Source organism: Pelophylax lessonae (genome assembly GCF_965119305.1).
Source record: "Pelophylax lessonae genome assembly, chromosome: 5".
In the NCBI taxonomy this organism is placed as follows: domain Eukaryota; kingdom Metazoa; phylum Chordata; class Amphibia; order Anura; family Ranidae; genus Pelophylax; species Pelophylax lessonae.
In genome coordinates this window covers 322,556,902-322,576,638 of record NC_138772.1, presented here as the reverse complement: position 1 = coordinate 322,576,638, position 19,737 = coordinate 322,556,902, and the positions used below count along the sequence as shown (strand labels likewise).

The 19,737-nt window shown below is 48.3% G+C and overlaps 1 protein-coding gene across 1 annotated transcript in view; it reads left to right on the top strand.

Moving 5' to 3' along the window:
• LOC309556934 (uncharacterized protein) overlaps positions 1-19,474 on the top strand; it is an 87,761-nt gene extending 68,287 nt beyond the window's left edge. Inside the window, exon 6 of the mRNA XM_082259506.1 lies at positions 18,899-19,474. Within this exon, the coding sequence (XP_082115632.1) occupies positions 18,899-19,064 (166 nt within the window). The 3' untranslated portion in view covers positions 19,065-19,474. The remainder of the gene's footprint in view (positions 1-18,898) is intronic.
• The last annotated feature ends 263 nt before the right edge of the window (positions 19,475-19,737 follow it).

The window sequence follows — 19,737 nt, the reverse complement described above, 5'->3', positions numbered from 1 at the left end:
GGCCCCAGAAAGGGTTTGCCTGCATCTGCCGCGACCATTGCCAAATGGATTAGACAAACGGTGGTACAGGCTTATTCTATTAAGGGTCAGAGTCCTCCGTTCCCTGTTAGGGCGCACTCCACTCGAGCGCTCAGTACTTCCTGGGCCTTTCGCCATCAGGCGTCAGTGGTCCAGGTATGTAAGGCGGCCACCTGGTCGTCGGTACATACCTTTACAAAATTCTATAAAATTGATGTGACGGCATCGGCGGATGCCTCATTTGGCCGCAAGGTTTTGCAGGCCGCAATTTGAGGAGACCGGTGGTCTACCTCGAGGGTTTTTTTCTGTTTGAAAAAAAAAAAAAAAAAATTTTTCTCTTCTTTTGTTGAGTCTCATCATTAAGGATGAGCATTGTAAACTTCTAGTTGGCACCGGTTGGGCCTTCTAGATTGGGATTTGATTTCATTTTCCCACCCCTCAGTTGTGATACTGCTCTGGGACGTCCCGAAGGTGGTGTATCACCGAGGACTACGTCTGTCAATGAGCGCTAGAGAAAAATGGATTTTTGTAAAATCTTACCGTAAAATCCTTTTCTCTTAGCTCATTGACAGACGTAGTCCCCGCCCCTCTGTTTTTTGAGTTGGGTTAAAATCTCTAAAGACTGCTTTTTCACATAACTGATTTGCTGAGGCAGAGAGAGAGAGGATATACCCTCTGGGACTGCCCCTAGGGTGTGGCCAGAGCTTTTTAATTTCCTGTCTAGTCCTGCTCCTGTGGAGGCAACATAACCCGAAGGTGGTGTATCACCGAGGACTACGTCTGTCAATGAGCTAAGAGAAAAGGATTTTACGGTAAGATTTTACAAAAATCCATTTTTTTTGCTAGAAAATTACTTAAAAATATATATATAAAAATGTTTGGGGGTTCTAACAGAGACCCTAGAGATCAAAATGGCGATTGTTGCAATATTTTATGTCACATGGTATTTGCGCAGCGGTCTTTCAAATGCAATTTCCATTGCCAGCTCAGGAGGTGGACCAGACCACCCACACAGCCCCTTCATGAGTTGAGGGGATGGGGAACAGATGAAAGGGGAGTGCCTGACAGGAAGGAGGGGAACCCGGGGGTCCGACCGTCCCAAGGAGGGGCCCACGTCCAGCCCAAAACCCTCCAGGGGAGAGGTGGGACAGCTACTCACCATACCAGGAACCAGATGGGCACCGCTCCAAACAGAACCCCCCCCCCCCGCCATTGAAATAGGGGGCTTTCAGCCAGGAGGAACACCGCGACTCAGGCCGAGACCTGGTCATATGCGACCTCGCAAGGCGTTAACTTGCAGGCCAGCCCCGCCCAGTGGGACTATGTCACGGCCAACCTAGCACGACCTGGGGTCTGCACGCGCTCGCTGGCCCAACTGGGGTGATCACTGGATCTAGATTATCCAGCCTGTCGCCCAGTCGGGCAGTTAATTGTAGATCTCACAGGAAAAAACCAGGAGAAAAAAATTTCCGGGGCCAGACATCCCAGCAAGGAACTAGGTCCTTACTCCTGACTAGGCAGAAAAAAAAAACGAGTGGCAATAGCTGCGAGAGGGAGTATACCTCCTGGGACTGCCCATGGGTGTGGCCAGATTCTTTTTCTGCCTAGTGTCCTACTCCTGTAGGGGGCAGTATAACCCAATGGGTATGAAGATCAAGAGCTGTGTCCGTCAATGAACGAAAGAGAATAATTGGATTTTTGTACTTACCGTAAAATCCATTTCTCTGAGTTCGATGGGCACAGCGCTCCATAAATCCATAACTAGTGGGATATATTGCCTCCTCCAGGAGTAGGACTAGGCAGAACGAAAACACCCGGCTACCCCGATGGGCCATCCTCTGCTGGTATTTAACCCCCCTTTCTGCTCTAGGTAATCCGTTTTAACCAGTCTAGTAAGGAGTAAGGACTTAGGCTCCCGGCTGGGATCTCTGGTCCTAGCAATTTTCTCCTTCCTTACATCTTTTTTGTTTTCTCTCGGGAGATCTACAATCAACTGCCGGGTTGGGCAACAGGCTGGATAATCTAGATCCAGTGATTTCCCCCCCCCCCCCCCCCCCCCAGCCAAGCCAGCGAGCGCATTCAGACGGCAGCTACGTACTAGGTTGGCCATGACATAGCCTCACGGACAGAGGCTGGCCCGCGAGTTAAACATCTCGCAGGGTCGCATATGACCGGGCTTAGGTCTGAGTCACATCGATCCCTTGGCCGACAGCTCCCCTACTTCGGTGGTGAGGAGTTCTGTCTGGAGCAATAACCGCACCATGGAAGGGTAAGTACAGTCTCCTCTCCCCCCATTTTGGTGGTTTTCTTTGGGTTGGGCACAGGTTCCCTCCTCCCATCCTTAAATCCCTCACTGAGCTGGGCTTCCTCCACTCCCATTCCCCCCCTATCTGGACCTAGAGTCTGGTGGGGGGTCTCAGGGCAGATAATGCAGCAGAGGCCCCTTGGGTCTCCCCAGCTATCCCCACTCTGTAAGGGTTCTGGGATAGTATGTGTCCCGTCCTGGTAGTCTGGAGGGGTCTCAGTGTAGGAGACTCCTAGGTGCATGCCCTGCTATTTACAGTGTGGGTATAGTGCAGAGACCGGTGCAGAGTGCACAGCAGAGTCTCCCCTAAATGTGTGTGTCCTACCTTCAGGGGGGTCCCATTGCAGAGGGTGCAGGAAAGATCCTGGCAGCATGCTTCAGTGTTTGTAGGTGATGGTGGCCATTTTACCTTTAGTCTAGCTGGTCTCCGATTGGTGGCCATGTTTGTGTAGTCGGATGATGTCACGGGGGCCATTTTCCTTTTAGTCTGGGAGATGCTGGAGACAATTGAAGCCTTGTGTGCCGAAGCTCCTCCTCTTCCTCATTAGTTTCCACTTCCTCATTATTTTCCTCTTCCTGTGCCTGGGACATATGAACAGGGATAGCGTCCATGATGATGCTGGGTTCGAATTCTCAGCACTCCTTTGGTTGGTAGGGTGAGTCTTTGGGGGTCCCTGTTATCTCTCTCTCTCTGCTGATAGGTACCCTGAGCCTTGAGGGGATCCTTTAGTGGTGCCAAAAGATTGTTTTTTTACTGCAAGGTCTTCCTTTCCTTATGGAGCCTCACGGTCACCTCTCCCCCACAGACCCCCTCATGGAGGCGGCACGTCTCTCAGAACCCCAGCTTCCCATTGTTGCACTGACGGCAGTCCTGCAGCCCTTAGTGTCCCTTGTGGAAGTGGCGTGTGGGCAAAGGCCCAGGAGGAAGTGTCCCCTGCTCAGGTTGTCTCATCTGATTCTGAGCCTGATGCCGCCGTGGACACAGCCTGTCCAGGGGGATTTAATATCACACCCCCTGATCCATTTGGTAGTAAAGATGATTCCTCCATGATCGCAGCAGCAAATGAAAAAACGCTGGTAAACGCATTTATCACTGCAGTGTGTGGAGGATGCGGCTGATGTATTCATGGATGTGGCTGTGTTGTTTAGTACGCATGAGTCGCATCGTACTCCAAAGGTGTTTCCTTATGTGCCTTATTTTTTTTACAGGTTTTCCTGTAAGGAATGGGAACAACCAAAATTACCCTTTGTGGTCCCCAAACATTTTGCTATACATTACCCTTGTCAGGAGCCGCTTTTAAAAAAGTGGTGGACCCTCCTGTTTCCAGTAGAGGAATCCCCATCCGATTTTAATTCTGACCAGGGTGGTTCTTCCTCTGGACAAATTTCAGGAACCACAGGCCGTGATTCACTGGCTGCTGTCACACAGACAGTTCTCTTTACATACAGGTTCTGAGTTTGGTGGTATCCACCTTCAAGATAGTTCTGTTTGCACAGTCCTACATGCAGCTCCTTTAGCGGGTTCGGCTCCACAGGAGGATACCGAAGGTCACGGGGTCCTCTGACAGATGCCACAGGCATCCAAGGGCCACGGTAAGGCCAGTATCATCCTCGACTAAGGCAACTTCCGCAGTTCCTGCGGGGAATCAAGAGAGAAGATCTTCCAGTCATCCTGGTGGCAGTAAACGTTCCTTGGGGGGCTTCCTCTTAGAGAAGACCAGTTGTCCCAAGGGCTGATCTACCATGCTGGTTTTAATGGCTTGGCTATTGAAAGCCAGGGATAGAGGTCTGTCTGGATCAGTGATCCCCACTATGGTGAAGGCGAGGAAGTCTTCTTCCAGCAAGATATACCATCGTACATAGAAAGCATACATTTCTTGGTGTGAGTCGATTGAAGCTCATCCTCGATCCTTTGCTGTGGCTCGGATCTTAACCTTTCTTCAACAGGGCGTTGATCAGCAGTTGGCCTTGAGTACCATCAAGGGCCAGGTGTCTGCCCTTGGCAGTCTTATTTCAGCGACCCCTAGCCACGCACTCTTTAGTTTGTACCTTCATTCAGGGGGTTCAACATGTGGCTCTATCTGTACGATCTCTTGTGCCGCCACAGGATTTAAATTTAGTACTTTCGGTTCTCTAGAAACCTCCATTTGAGAATATTTGGGATATTCCCTTGTCTACATTATTCCAGAAGGTGATATTCTTGGTGGCTATTACCTCGGCCCGCAGGGTATCGGAATTGGCAGCATTATCCTGTCGCAGTCCCTATTTAGTGGTCCATAGGGATAAAGTGGTTAAAGTGGTCTCTCTGTACTTCATTCCTTCCTAAAGTTGTCTCTGACTTCCATTTGAATGAGAACATTGTGTTGTCTTCCTTGTGTCCCAAGCCAGCTCATCCCAAGGAATCTGCTTTGCATACCTTGGATGTGGTTCGTGCGATTCGGGTGTATCTGGCAGCTACTGAGTATTTTCGGAGGTCAGACTCACTTTTTGTGGTTACGGACGGACCAGGAAAAGGGCTGGTTGCTTCTTCGGCTACTATCTCCAGTTGGATAAGACAGGTGGTGACCGAGGCCTATTCCATTAAAGATCAGGTTCCACCTTTCCCTGTCATGGCGCATTCTACTCAGGCGCTGAGTGCTTCTTGGGCCTTCCTTCATCAGGCTTCAATATCCCAAGTTTTCAAGGCGGCCACTTGGTCGTCTGTGCATACCTGCACGAAATTCTATAAGGTAGATACTTTGGCATCTGCGAATGCTTCTTTTGGCTGCAAAGTTTTGCAGGCTGCTGTTTTAAGAGGGACTGTTCCCTCTTGAAGGGTATTTTTTCTTTAAACCTTTATTTTTCAGATGGGGCTCCTGTGTCCTGGTTAAAGGCTCCTATGTTTAGCCCTTGGTTATTTTCCCCACCCCTCAATTTCCTTTTGGCACTGCTTTTGGGCGTCCCACTAGTTATGATTCATGGAGCGCTGTGTCAGTCGATGAACGAAAGAGAAAATTGGATTTTTGTACTTACCGTAAAATCCATTTCTCTGAGTTAATCGACGGACACAGCACCCACCCCTCTATGGAGTTCTGATACTTGTAATACTGCTTGCTACTAAACTGATTACCTAGAGCAGAGAGGGGGGTTATACACCAGCTGAGGACGGCCCATGGGCGTAGCCGGGTGTTTTTTGTTCTGCCTAGTCATACTAGTTATGATTTATGGAGCGCTGTGTCCGTCGATGAACTCGAAGTACAAAAATCCAATTTTTCTCTTTCGTTCATTGACTGACACAGCTCCTGATCTTCATAATGATTGGGTTATTCTGCCCCCAACAGCAGTAGGACACTAGGCAGAAAAAGAATCTGGCTACATCTATGGGCAGTCCCAGGGGGGTATAATCCCTCTCCCTGCTATAGGTAATCAGTTTTTCTCTGTCGCTCATTGACAGACGTAGTCCTCCTTGATTAATATCAACTCGGGTTATACTGCCCTCTACAGGAGTAGGACTAGACAGGAAAGAAAACGTTCTGGCCACACCCTAGGGGCAGTCCCAGAGGGTATATCCTCTCACTTCCTGCTACAGCAAATCAGTTTTTTTCTGTCTAGTTAGGAGTAAGGACCTAGATGCCTTGCTAGGATCTTCGGTCCTGGCAGGATTTTTTTCTTAGATTTTTTTTAGACAGCTTTTTTCTCCAGTGTTCCTGTGAGATCTTCAAGCAAGAAAGCTGGAACTGGGCGACGGGCTGGATGTTGAGATCCAGTGGTCACCCCAGTTCAGCCTACGAGCGCGTGCAGGCCATAGCTCCGCGCTGGGTCGGCCGCGACATAGTCCCACTGGACGGGGACTGACCCTGCGAGTTAAACGTCTCGCCTGGATGCCAATGACCAACAGAGTCACGGCGTCCGTATTGGTCGACAGCCCCCCCACCCCGGTGGAGAGGGGTTCTGTCAGGAGTTGGCGCCCACCTGGTTCTGGTATGGTGAGTAGAATGTTCCCCCTCTCCCCCCTGTCGGGTTTGTGGTGGACGCGGGCCCCTCTCTGGGATGGTAGGATGGGTCTCCCCTCTATCCTATAACAGGTCACAGATCCCCCCAATTTGAGTGTGATTGTTTGTGAATAGTAACCAGGAGGCTTGGTTTGGGAGCTGACAATCTAAAGTCATTGTAAGACTGTAAGGGTGACTGAAGTCAGTGGCAGTAGAAAGGGTATTACTATTGAAGTAGAAGGTATCCTACCTGTCAGAGTGTGTACACAGGTGCCTGAGTTACTGCAGTCCAGATCGCCATTCCTCCAGCAACCGGTCACTTCCAAGCTTCCCGACGGCCCACGGACCGCATGCGGCCCGCCAGGGTCCTATACCACCGGCCAGGCTTATCACCATTCAGGGTGAAGTTTGTGGGGCCGAGGCACTCCCGCAGGCCACCAGGCCGAATACATACTTCCCGCAGGCCGCTGCTAGCCGCCGCTATCCTACACAGGCCGCAGCCATTGTTTTGCAGATTGCACGAGGCCGCCATATTGGCGTAGCCTCGTGTCTCCAGCATGGGGGCGGCCATGTTTGAGGTGACCAAACACCTCGAGGAGCTATGGGGAGGCGCCGGAAGGCGTGTAAAGGGGCGGAGCCGCCTCCTTGGCCCAGGGAAAGCAAGCCAAAGACTTCCTGTCTGTAACAGACAGTGCTGGAAGCAAGTTGATAGAAACTTCTGTGCATCAGGTGAGCTTGGGGTCTCTCTCTCTTTCTGAGGGGTCCAAGCAGGTAGACTGAGGGGTGCTATTGCGCTGGGGGACTAAGTTAAAAAAAAAAAAAAAAATGTTTTTTTTTTTTTTGCAATTAATTTTTTTGTGTTTGCTGGCAAGTGTCTTGTTACATGAACCCTGCCACACATGTATCCCCACCTGATCCCCTCGGGGTGGCTGCAGGACCCTCCAGTACCCCATTTGTGATGATGCATTATCAGCAGTTTTGGAGTCTTTGGTATCCCGGGTGGAGGTAGCCTGTCAGGGACGGGGGTCAAGAAGAGCGACCCCCGCCTACCCCTAGGTCATCTGATACTTCAGATACGGATTCTGAGCTGGTCATTGCAGCCCCTTTTTCTGGGGTTGTTGTCTCAGGTACGGTCTCCTCAGACAGTGAGGAGGACGCGTCTGCCTCCGCCATAGCACAAGAAGCGTTGGTGGAAGCACCAGTTGTGTCTGTCCGGGAAACCTTAAATCTTGAGGTTACACGGGCAGAGGTAGCGGAGACTCATATTCCTTCTTTGGTACTAGCAAGCCTACCAAAATTATGAAGGGTTTCCCTTGCTCAAATGGGGTCGTCCGTAAACGAGCCTCTGCTATTTCCAAACGCATTGCTAGGCGCTATCATTTTGAGGAATCCCTCATTACAAAGATGGACGGTACCACCAATAGTGGACTCACCGATTTCCAGACTAAATAAAGCCACTGTTATCCCGTGGGATTGACAGAATAGACCTCACCCATCTCTAGGGTGGGGGGACGTCTTCACCGGTTTCCGGATCCAGGGCTTTCCAGAATCCCGGATAAAGGGGTTCGCAAGGTCATATGGTCGGGATACAAGATCGAGTTTCGATCACTTCCACCGGTGCAATTCTTCCCTTCCAATATTCGACATCCCCGGGTCGCTTAAAAAGCTTTGCGGGGGACAGCTTGATGCAACAAGCAGTGGTAGTTCCCATTCCTTGGAGGAGTTCTAGTCGAACCTGTTCACAATGCCCAGGAAAAAGGGCTAGGTGCGTCCAATTCTGGTCTTGTAAGAGATGGAGTCCATCCATACAGTGGTGGCCTCCCTGCATCAGGGGGATTTCCTGGCGTCCATAGACATTTAGGGTGCCTATCTTCATATCCCCATCTTCGCAGGACATCAGCGTTTTCGTTGCTTTTCCCAAAGATCATCCCTGGTTCCCACCAGGAGACTGAACTATCTGGGCCTAATTTTGGATACATCCTTGGCAAGAGTGTTTTTCCATGCGGAGAAACTCCAGAAGATTCAGTCATGATTCGGATATTACTGTCCGTCAACTGGCTGGGATTGATGGTCGCCTCTTGAGAGGCAGTGCCGTTTGCCCAGTCTCATACCCGAATTCTCCAAAGAGGAGATTCTTCTCATATGGAATCGGAATTTCCGATTCCCTGGACAATCGGATCCGATTGAGCGAGCGGACCAGGGAGGCTCTGGTCTGGTGGCTTCGGTCTCCGATGCTCAGCCAGGGGAAGTCATTTCTTCTGATAAATTCCAGGTCACCGATAAATGTGTTGGAACTGAGAGCGATCAGACTTTGTCTGATTTACTGGACCGAGCAGCTCCAGGGCAGCCCGGTTCGGATCCAATCGGACTATGCCTCGGTCATGACTTATGTTGATCACCAGGGGGCACCAAGAGTGCCCTGGCGGCCATAGAAGTGGCCAACATTCCTATTGGGGGAACAGTTGTTCCAGTTCTCTCCGCGATAGTTATCACGGGGGTGGACAGGCAGATTATTTCAGCCGTCAGATTCTGGATCAAGAGGAATAGTCTCTTCATCCAGAAGTATTTCTCCAGCTGTCCCTTCATTGGGGCACCCCGGAGATGGATCTGTTGGCAGGTTGGCTCAACAGGGCTCGCGCCTGCGATCCTCTAGCGGACGCAGCAGACGCGTTGAGCGCCCCGTAGGGGAAGTATCAGCTACTGTATGTCTTCCCCCTTCTCAAGTTACTGCTGAGATTTCTCCGCAGGATAGAGGTGGAGGGAACTCCAGTTATCCCGGTAACTCCGGTCTAGCCTCGTCAAGCCGGGTACGCCGACTTGGGCAAGACTAGTCGCGGACGCTCCTTGGAGACTTCTTCTCAGGGAGGATCTGCGGTCTCAAGGACCGATCTTCCATCGTGCTTTACAGTCGCTGGCTTTAACGGCCTGGCCATTGAGACCCAGGTACTGAAGGACATGGAATTGTCAGCTTCAGTTATTCCTACTCTAATTAAAGCAAGAAAAGCGACTTCCAGCAAAGTCTATTATCGCACATGGAAGGCTTACATTGCGTGGTGTGAATCGTAGGAGTTTTCCCCCACGTACCTATTCGGTGACTCGAATCTTGTTTTTTTCTGCAAAAGGGGGTTGAGCAGAAACTATCCTTGAGCACTATCAAGGGTCGGGTTTCAGCGTTAGCAATCTTCTTCCAGAAGCCTCTGGCTACTCATTCCTTGGTGCGGAATTTCATCCAGGAGGTGCAGCACTTGGCTTCGCCAGTGCGCGCGCCCTTACCACCCTGGGATCTTAATTTGGTGCTTGTCGGTTCTTCAGAAACCTCCCTTTGAAAATATCAGGGAGATTCCCTTGCTTACATTATCCCAGAAGGTGGCCTTCTTGGTGGCTATCACTTCTGCACGCAGGGTGTCAGAACTGGCTGCATTATTGTGTCATTCCCCATATCTGGGGATTCATAGGGAGAAGGTAGTTCTTTATCCGAAGCCATCCTTTTTTCCTAAGGTGGTTTTCAGACTTTCATCTGAATGAAGATATTGTGCTACCTTCCTTGTGTCCTAAGCCCAGTCATCCTCAGGAATGTGCGTTGCATTCCTTGGATGTGGTGCGGGCAATCAGGGTATACCTGAAGACTACGGAGTCGTTCCGTAAGACGGATTAACTTTTGTGATCACGGATGGCCCCAGAAAGGGGTTGCCTGCATCTGCCGCGACTATCTCCAAATGGATTAGACAGTCGGTGGTACAGGCTTATTCTATTAAGGGTCGGAATCCTCCGTTCCTTGTTAAGGCGCACTCCACTCGAGCGCTCAGTACTTCCGGGGCCTACCGCCATCAGGCGTCAGTGGTCCAGGTGTGCAAGGCGGCTACCTGGTAGTCGGTGCATACTTTTACAAAATTTTATAAAGTTGATGTGATGGCATCGGTGGATGCCTCATTTGGCCGCAAGGTTTTGCAGACCACAATTTGAGGAGACCGGTGGTCTACCTCGAGGGTTTTTTTCCGTCTTTTGTTTGATGAGCCTTTTAAACTTCTAGTTGGCACCGGTTGGGCCTTCTAGATTGGATTTTGATTTCCATTTTCCCACCCCTCATTTGTGGCACTGCTTTGGGACGTCCCGAGTTGATATTAATCAAGGAGGACTACGTCTGTCAATGAGCGACAGAGAAAAATGGATTTTTGTAAAATCTTACCGTAAAATCCTTTTCTCTTAAGCTCATTGACAGACGTAGTACCCGCTCCTCTGTTTTTGAGTTGGGTTGGGTTAAATTCTCTAAACACTGCTTTGTGACATAAGTGATTTGCTGTAGCAGGAAGTGAGAGGATATACCCTCTGGGACTGCCCCTAAGGTGTGGCCAGAACGTTTTCTTTCCTGTCTAGTCCTACTCCTGTAGAGGGCAGTATAACCCGAGTTGATATTAATCAAGGAGGACTACGTCTGTCAATGAGCTTAAGAGAAAAGGATTTTACGGTAAGATTTTACAAAAATCCATTTTTTTCTGCCTAGTCAGGAGTAAGGACCTAGTTCCCTGCTGGGATCTCTGGTCCTGGCAAATTTGTTTTAGATAGAATTTTTTCTCCTGTTTTTTTCCTGTGAGATCTACAATCAACTGTCAGACTGGGCGACGGGCTAGATAATCTAGATCCAGTGGTCACCCCAGTTGGGCCAGCGAGCGTGTGCAGACCTCAGGTCCACACTAGGTCAGCTGCGACATAATCCCACAGGACTGGGGCTGGTTTTCGGGCGACGGGCTAGCAAAAAGCACCCTCCGCCTTCCCCAGACAAATCTGTCTCATCAGATCCTGAATCTGATTCACCGGCCGCGAACATGGTTCACACTGCTGAGTCTGCGACCATACACCCTGAATCCTCGGATAGTGAAGATAATTCCTCCATATCTGCAATCACGCACGAAAAGGCGCTGGGAGATGCACTGATTGTATCTGTGCGTGAGATTTTGAAGATAGAGGACACAGCTGCAATGGAGGTGAAGGTTCTCTTTGGCACTCACAAGCCATCCAGAGCGGCAAAGGTGTTTCCTTTCCCCACCTATTTTGCCAGAATTGTCGCTGAAGAGTGGGAACAACCAAAGCATCCCCTTGGGGTCCCAAAGTGTTTTACTTGGCGTTACCACTATGAGGAGTCTCTTCTTAAGAAGTTGACTGTTCCACCGGTGGTGGACCCTCCGGTTTCCGGATTGAACAAGGCAACCATGATTCCGGTTGAAGAGTCCCCGGGTCTTTTAAGGATCTGGCTGACAGGAAGGCGGAGGCTATTGCCTGCAATATGTACACTCTGGCTGATTTGGCACTGAGGCCGGTATTCACCATTGCCCTGGTGTCGCAAAGTCTGCCCGAGTGTGCCAAGCTTTTACGCTGTGACCTGAAGGTCCAAGGGCTGCAGTTTATCTTTGGATGCTGCTCTCCTAGTGGCTCGGCTCTCTGTTTCAGCAGTGGTCCTTCGGCGTGTTTTTTGGCTTAAATGCTGGTCTGCTGATCAGACTTCTAAAAAGGCCTTGACTGATCTCCCCTTTCAAGGGGATTGCCTGTTTCGGGCTACCCTAAATGACATCATTAAAAGGTCTCACAGGGGGAAAGAGTACTTTTCTTCAGCAGGCTACTAAGGGCAAGAAATCCTTGTCATAGACGTGGGCCCTCCTCCTCGGCTCATAAGAAGTTTTTTCGCCCCTCAGGGTCGACTGACAAGGGCTCAAAGCCTTTCAGGGCCTCTTCTAGAGGATCCAAACAAACCTGGTCTAGCAAGCTGAGAGCGGGCTTCCCAAGACCCGCAGACAAGGCTCCTTTAGCATGAAGGTGCGCCCTCACCCGTATCGGGGGTAGGGGGACGTCTTCGTTGGTTTCCGGACCAGTGGACTTCCCTGGTACAAGACAAGTGGGTCCACAAAGGCGTTTGGTCCAGCTGCAAGATCGAGTTTCACTCTTGTCCCCCCAACAAGGTTCTTTCCTTCCAACTTGCACCTGTCCCCGGACCGTTTACAGGGTCTGTTTGGGGCTGTACAAGACCTGTTACTTCAAGCAGTGATTGTCCTGGTTCCGACTTCTGAACATTTTCATAGTTTTTACTCAAACCTGTTTACAGTTCCCAGGAAGGAAGGCAAGGTGCATCCAATCCTGGACCTCAAGGCACTGAACTGCTTTGTGCGGGTGCAGAAGTTCAGAATGGAGTCCAATCGCACGGTAGTGGCATCCCTGTATAGGGGGATTTTCTTGCTGCTTCTATCGACATCCAGGATGCTTACTTTCACATTCCAATATGTGCCGCTCACCAGCGCTTCCTCAGCTTTGCTGTGGGAGAGGAGAATTATCCATTTGTAGCGTTACCCTTTGGTCTTGCCTCTGCTCCTCGGGTCTTCACAAAAGTGTTAGCCCCGGTGCTAGCGGTGATCGTGGTACTTGGCTACTTGGATGACCTCCTTCTGCGAGCGGAGTCCCCTACTGCTCTGGTGGAAAACCTGGAAATCACCATACAAAATCTGAAGAAGTTTGGCTGGATTCTCAATTTTCAGAAGTCTGCTCTGGTTCCATCCACAAGGCTGGACTATCTGGGTCTGACTCTGGACTCACCCTTAGCCAGAGTGCTTCTTCCTCTGGACAAAACTCCGGAAATTGCAGGCTGCAATTCGTCTCCTACTGTCCAGCAGATAGTCATCTCTCAGAAATTGCATGCATGCAGGTGCTGGGCCTGATGGTGTCTACCTGCGAGGTGCTTCAGTTTGCACAGTTTTATACGAGGTCCCTGCAAAGTGAGATTCTGACCAAATGGGGCAAAACTCTGCAGTCTCTCGACAATCCAATCCGGGGAGTCGGGGAATGAAGGAGTCCCTGATATGGTGGCTTCATTCTCCGACGCTTCGGCTGGGCAAATCCTTCCTCCCCTTGTATTGGACTGTGGTCACCACGGATGCCAGCTTGTCTGGCTGGGGAGGCGTTCTCGGCAAAATGTCTGCTCATGGGATCTGGACACTGGAAGAGTCCAGACTACCGATCAATGTCTTGGAACTCTGGACCATTGGACGGATCGTCTTCAGGGATGTCCAATGCGCATTCAATCGGACAATGCCGTGGCTTATGTCAATCACCCAGGGGGTCCATAAAGTGTCCTGGTGGCTCAGGAGGTAGCTGGCATTCTAAGGTGGGAAGAACAGATCATTCCAGCCCTCTTCGCCGTATACATTCCCGGGGTGGAAAACTGGCAGGCGGATTACCTCAGTCGACAGGCATTGGACCAAGGGGAGTGGTCCCTTCATCCAGAGAGGTTTTATCAGTTGTGTCTCCGGTGGGGCAGCTTAGAGGTGGATCTGTTGGTGTCTCTGCTCAACAGAAAGCTGCAGAGGTTTGTGGCTCGGTCACGGGATCCTCTGGCAGACGCCACAGATGCGCTGGTGGCCCCGTGGGGTCAGTATCATCTGATTTACACCTTCCCTCCGCTCAAGCTTCTGCCAAGACTTCTATGCAGGTTCGAGGCAGAAGGGATTCCTATCATCTTAGTGGCTCTGGACTGGCCTCGCAGGGCTTGGTACACCGATCTGGTGTGGCTGGTCACCGACGTTCCTTGGAAGCTTCCTCTCAGGGAGGATGTGCTGTCCCAAGGCCCAATCTTCCATCCTGCTTCATAGTTGCTGGCTTTGACGGCTTGGCTGTTGAACACCAGGTGCTGATGAATATCTGAGTCATGGAGGTTTATGGAGTCAGTGATTCCAAAGCTGTTAAAAGCTAAGAAATCTACTTCTAGGAAGATCTATCACCGTATGTGGAAGACGTACATTGTGTGGTGTGAGTCTCTTGGGGTTCATCCTCGCTCCTTCTCGGCGGCTCAAATTTTGACCTTCCTTCAACGGGAAGTTGAACAGAAATAGCCTTGAGTGCCATCAAGGACCAGGTGTCTGCTTTAGCGGTGTTCTTTCAACGCCCTTGGCCACACACTCCCTGGTGCATACCTTTCTTCAGGGTGTCAGACATTTGGTTCCTCTAGTGCGGACCCCGTTGCCGCCTTGGAACCTCAATTTGGTGCTTTCGGTCCTCCAAAAGCCTCCTTTTGAGAACCTTCGGGAGATTCCCTTGCTTACGCTGTCTCAGGAGGTGGCATTTGCGGTGGCTATCACCTCAAAATGCAGGGTGTCGGAATTGGCTACGTTATCCTGTCGTTCACCTTACTTGGTGATTCAGAGATAAGGTGGTTCTTCTCCTCTGTCCATCATTCCTCCCAAAGGTTGTCTCTGATTTTCATTTGAATGAAGTCATTGTGTTGCCTTCCCTGTTTCCCAGGCTGAAACATCCAAAGGAAATTGCCTTGCATGCCTTGGGTGTGGTCTGGGCATATAGGGTGTACCTGGCAGCTACAGTGTCTTTGAGGAAGTCAGACTTACTAATTGTGCTCACGAATGGGCCTCGGAAAGGGTTGTCCACTTACTCTGTGACCATTTCCAGATGGATCAGACAGACTGTGTTTCAGGCCTATTCTATCAAGGGTCAGGTTAATCCTTTCCCTGTCAAGGCGCACTTCACCGCGCTCAGTGCCTACTGGGCCTTCCATCATCAGGAGTCAGTGACGTAGGTTTGCAAGGCGGCCACCTGGTCGTTGGTGGACACTTTCACAAAGTTCTATAAAGTGGATGGGTTGGCATCTGCGGATGCTTCTTTTGGCCGCTAGGTTTTGCAGACTGCTGTTTAGAGGACTTGATCCTCTTTGAGGGTGTATTGTTTTTTTTCAGGTGGGCTCCAGTTGTTTTGGTTGAGCTCCTGTTGCCTGGTTGGCTACTGTTTAGCCTGGGGAATTTTTTTGCTGTTCCCACCCCACATGTTTAACGCTGCTTTGGAACATCCCAATGGTTATGAAGATCAGGTGCTGCGTCTGTCAATGAACGAAAGAGAAAATGGGATTTTTGGCTTACCCTCAAATCCATTTCTCTGATGTTTATTGACAGACACAGCACCCACCCCTCTGTGGAGTTATTATTCTTCTGACACTGTAACAAAACTATACCTATAGTACCTATAGCAGGGAGAGGGAGTATACCCCCTAGGACTGCGTATAGGCATAGCCAGATAATTTTTCTGCCTAGTGTCTTACGCCTGTAGGGGGCAGTATAACCCAATGGTTATGAAGATCAGGAGCTGTGTCCGTCAATGAACATCAGAGAAATGGATTTATAGTAAGTCAAAAATACAATTTTATGGGGAAGAAATACACTTTAATTAAAAAAACAGTAAAGTTAGCCCAATATTTTTGTATAATGTGAAAGATGATGCTACACCGAGTAAATAGATACCTAACATATCATGCTTTAAATTTGCGCACGATTGTGGAATGGCGAAAAAATTCTGTATTCAAAAATTTCCATAGATGACGCTTTAAAAAATTTTAACGGTTACCTGTTTAGAGTTAAAGAGTCGGACTTGTGCTAGAATCATTGCTCGGCATGGCGATACCTCACGTGTGGTTTGAACACGGTTTACGTATGCGGGCGCGACTTGCATATGCGTTCGCTTCTGTGTGCAAGCAGGAAGGGATGGGGCGTTTTTTATTTTTTTGTTTCTTAATTATTTTATTTCTTTTTATTTTTACAATATTCACTTTAAAAATATTTTTTTAGCACTTTTATTGCTGTCACAAGGAATGTTAACATCCTTTGTGACAGTAATAGGCAGTGACAGGTGCTCTTTATGGAGGGATCTGGGGTCTAAAAGACCCCAAATCCCTCCGTTGCTCTTAAAAGCATTCAAAGCGCCAAGTGTGGCTGTTTTAAATGCTGTCATTTTTTTTTAAACCTGGCACCTTTAAGGCTCCAGTACCCGGAAGTGATGTCATGACATTGCTCCTGGGTTTTTACATTGGAGACCCGATCAGAGCCAAATTGAGCTTTGTTCGGGTCCTCTGCCAGCAGGTGGGACAGGAGACCTGGGCGAGCCGTGGTGGGAGGGGGGGGGGGGCGTCCCCTCCCGCTCCTTGTAATGACAGTCAAGCGGATGCTCAGCCACATCTGTTCTCATTACAAGAAAGCCGACTGTCAGCTCTAAACAACGGTACCGGAGTAATGCCTCTAACTGCGCCATGCCCTAAAATATGGGTGTACAGTAAACCCCCCTCTATTGCGGGGGTTACGTTCCGAACCCAGCCGCGAAAAGTGAAAATCTGCGAAATAGAAAAACCCTATTAAAATGCATTGTAGGCATGTTTATTTTACTGTCACTGTACGTGTAAAAGCATTTTAAGGTCTTTAAACACACTTTTAAAAAAATTGAAACTAATTTAAACACATAAAAGATACTGAGAGACATGGCAAGAGCTATGGAAAACACAAAAATATTTCATTTTTAATGATTTATATAGTAAAATAACATTACAAAAAAAAACGCAATATACTGAGATCGCAAAAACTGAACCGCGATGGAGCGGGGGTTTACTGTGCCTATTTTGAAATCTTGGTGAATGTTTAAGAACTATAAGCAAAACTTTTCTTTTTTTTTTCATTTTGGATAGAGTAAGGGAGGGTTCTAACCCCATATTTTTGCCATCTGTGTCCCGTTAGGGAAATTTTACTTCCTGTCCCATAGCCAAAGTGAGAGGAAATCCCTGCAAATTCAAGAAATCTCCTAGGGGAAAGGGGGGGGGGGGGCAGGTCAAGAAATCTCCTAGGGGAAAGGGGCGGGGGGCAGGTCACGAGAACTAGTGTCCTTATTGGAAGATTGGAAAATTTCCCATCTATTTCTTTTTTGGGGACAACCCAAAATTTGGGATTTTCTTTTACTTTCATTTTCAATGATAATGGTAAACAGGACAAACGGAGAGGGTGAATCTCCTTAAGCCCCGGTTCACACTTATGCGATGCGGGAAAGCTGCGAATTTGCAGCCTGTTCCCGCATCGCAAACGCACCCCTGGCAGTTCACACTGCCATATGCGATACGCTGGGGGTGTCAATGTAATCTTAATGACACCCCCAGTTTGATCGCATATCGCAGTGCGATCTTGCAGTTCGCACAGGATCGGATCGCACAAGTGTGAACCGCTGTGCGATCCGATCCTGATGCGGCTGCAAAAAAGGGTCCTGAGCGTCTTTGCTGCGGGTGCGGTGCAAATTTAGCCATACAAAGTGTATGGCTAAACTCACACCGCACAGCCGATCGCATGTAATGAAGGAGCAGTGCGCTCCGACATTACATGCGATCGCCGCAGCCGCATCAGTGTGAACCGGCACTAACAGGAGCACAGACAACAATAACAACTGAGATGTGTTATAATCCCTCTCCACTCTATCCAAACAAAAAAAAAAAAAGTTTTGCCTTTAGTTGTACTTTTAATAAGCTTTTCTGTGTGGATAATTATTGGGAAATAAACTGGTGTAAATGGGCAGGTAAAGCTGTCAGAATTATATATTGTATGTGAAAATGAAGGCTATGAACAGGCTCCAAGACTGACACCCTTATTTGGGATGACTACTTAAAGTATAACTAAGGGCAAAACTTTTTTTTTTTTTTTTTAATTTTGAACGGAGTGAAGATGGAATAGGACACCTGCCAGTTATTATTGCAGTCTGTGTCCCTTTTTGGGAGATTCAAGCTCTCTATATTTCCTCATTTTGCATAACCTCTCTATATGTCCTTTTTACTATTATGATTGAACATTAAAGTAAAAGAAAATCCCAAATTTTGGGTTGTCCCCAGAAAAGTAATAGAGGGGAAATCTTCCAATGGGGACACTAGTTCTGGCGACCTGGAGGTCCCCAAGATATTCCCTCAATTTGCAGGGATTTCTTCTTACTTCCTGTTTGGCTATGGGACAGGAAGTGAAGGCAAATCTCCGATTTGGGACAAAGAGGGCAAAAATAAATCTTACAGAGGTTATAATCCCTCCCTTAGGCTCCGTTCACATGTTAGCGTATGGATCACGGGCAGAACCGCCGCGGTTCCGCCCGCGATCCGGAGATTATTGCAAATCGTGGGACGCCTGTGCGTTGCCCGTTGATTTGCAATTGACCCCCAAACGCTGAGCGATTTTGCCGCGATTTCCGCCTGCCGAATCGCGGTAACATCGCGCAAAAAAAAATCGCGGGACGCATTACGACCAAAAAAGTACAAGAGCTTCTTTGGATCGTATTGCGTCCCGCGATTTTTTTTGCGCAATGTTACCGCGATTCGGCAGGCGGAAATCGCAGCAACATCGCTCAGCGTTTGGGGGTCTATTGCAAATCAACGGGCAACGCACAGGCATCCCGCGATTTGCAATAATCTCCGGATCGCGGGCGGAACCGCGGCGGTTCTGCCCGTGATCCATACGCTAACATGTGAACGGAGCCTTACTGAATAAAAAAATAAATAAAATATTTTGCTTATAGTTTTACTTTAATGAGTTACGAGAAAAAGCATGTTCTATCCAGTACCCTAGCATCTGCTGTACATGTACTTGTTCTTGGTCAGCGATTTACTAAATACTGATTCAAGAAGGATGAAAAACCTTAAGCCTATACCTGACAAAGAAGTCAGGATTCATGGTTTCTGTTTAGATCTGACTTGTTCCTTTTAAACACGGCGGGCCTGTTTTGTTCTTCAAATGTTTGATTTTGCATAGTTTCAACTATTTTTCTTTTGCAGTATTCAGAAGAAAAGTCTTGACTTACACATACGTCGCCATCACACCAGGGAGATGTTCAAGTGTAGCTTTTGCCAGTATTCTTCTCCAGACAAGCAGTTACTTCATAAGCATACAAAGAAACATCATGTCAATGAAAATTCACAGCCTTCCGACTCCGTTCCCTAGAAGATGACATATGGCCAGCAAATGATCATTACATGAACTTACTTGAACTACACGTTATAGTCAACAGGGTTATAAATATGTCTTCTGGATTGAGCAGCACTATATAATGAGTCTGCTTGTTTTTCCTGTAGGATAAAATCATGCATTTTGGCTGCTTTTGCTCAGTTTGAGCTTGATATCCACAACTTACTGACTGTTCATATTGTTTTTAGAAATTAAGCAAACAAATCTTTATAATTAAATGAATTTGTGTACTCCTTTAGAGTTCCAACATTTCTTAGCAATGCAAGAATTTGACATTCAATTGTAGAAAGTGGTTTAATATGCTTTTGATGTGGCTCAAGATACATACAGCACATGCAAATGTTTCCTATTTTGTTATATTGAGTTAAATGCTGAAATAAAATGTGCTTTTTGTTACACATGCATTGCGAAAGTATTCGGCCCCCTTGAACTTTTTGACCTTTTGCCACATTTCAGGCTTCAAACCTAAAGATATAAAACTGTAATTTTTTGTGAAGAATCAACGGACACAATCATGAAGTGGAACGAAATGTATTGGATATTTCAAACTTTGTTAAATAAAAAACTGAAAAATTGGGCGTGCAAAATTATTCAGCCCCTTTACTTTCAGTGCAGCAAACTCTCTCCAGAGGTTCAGTGAGGACCTCTG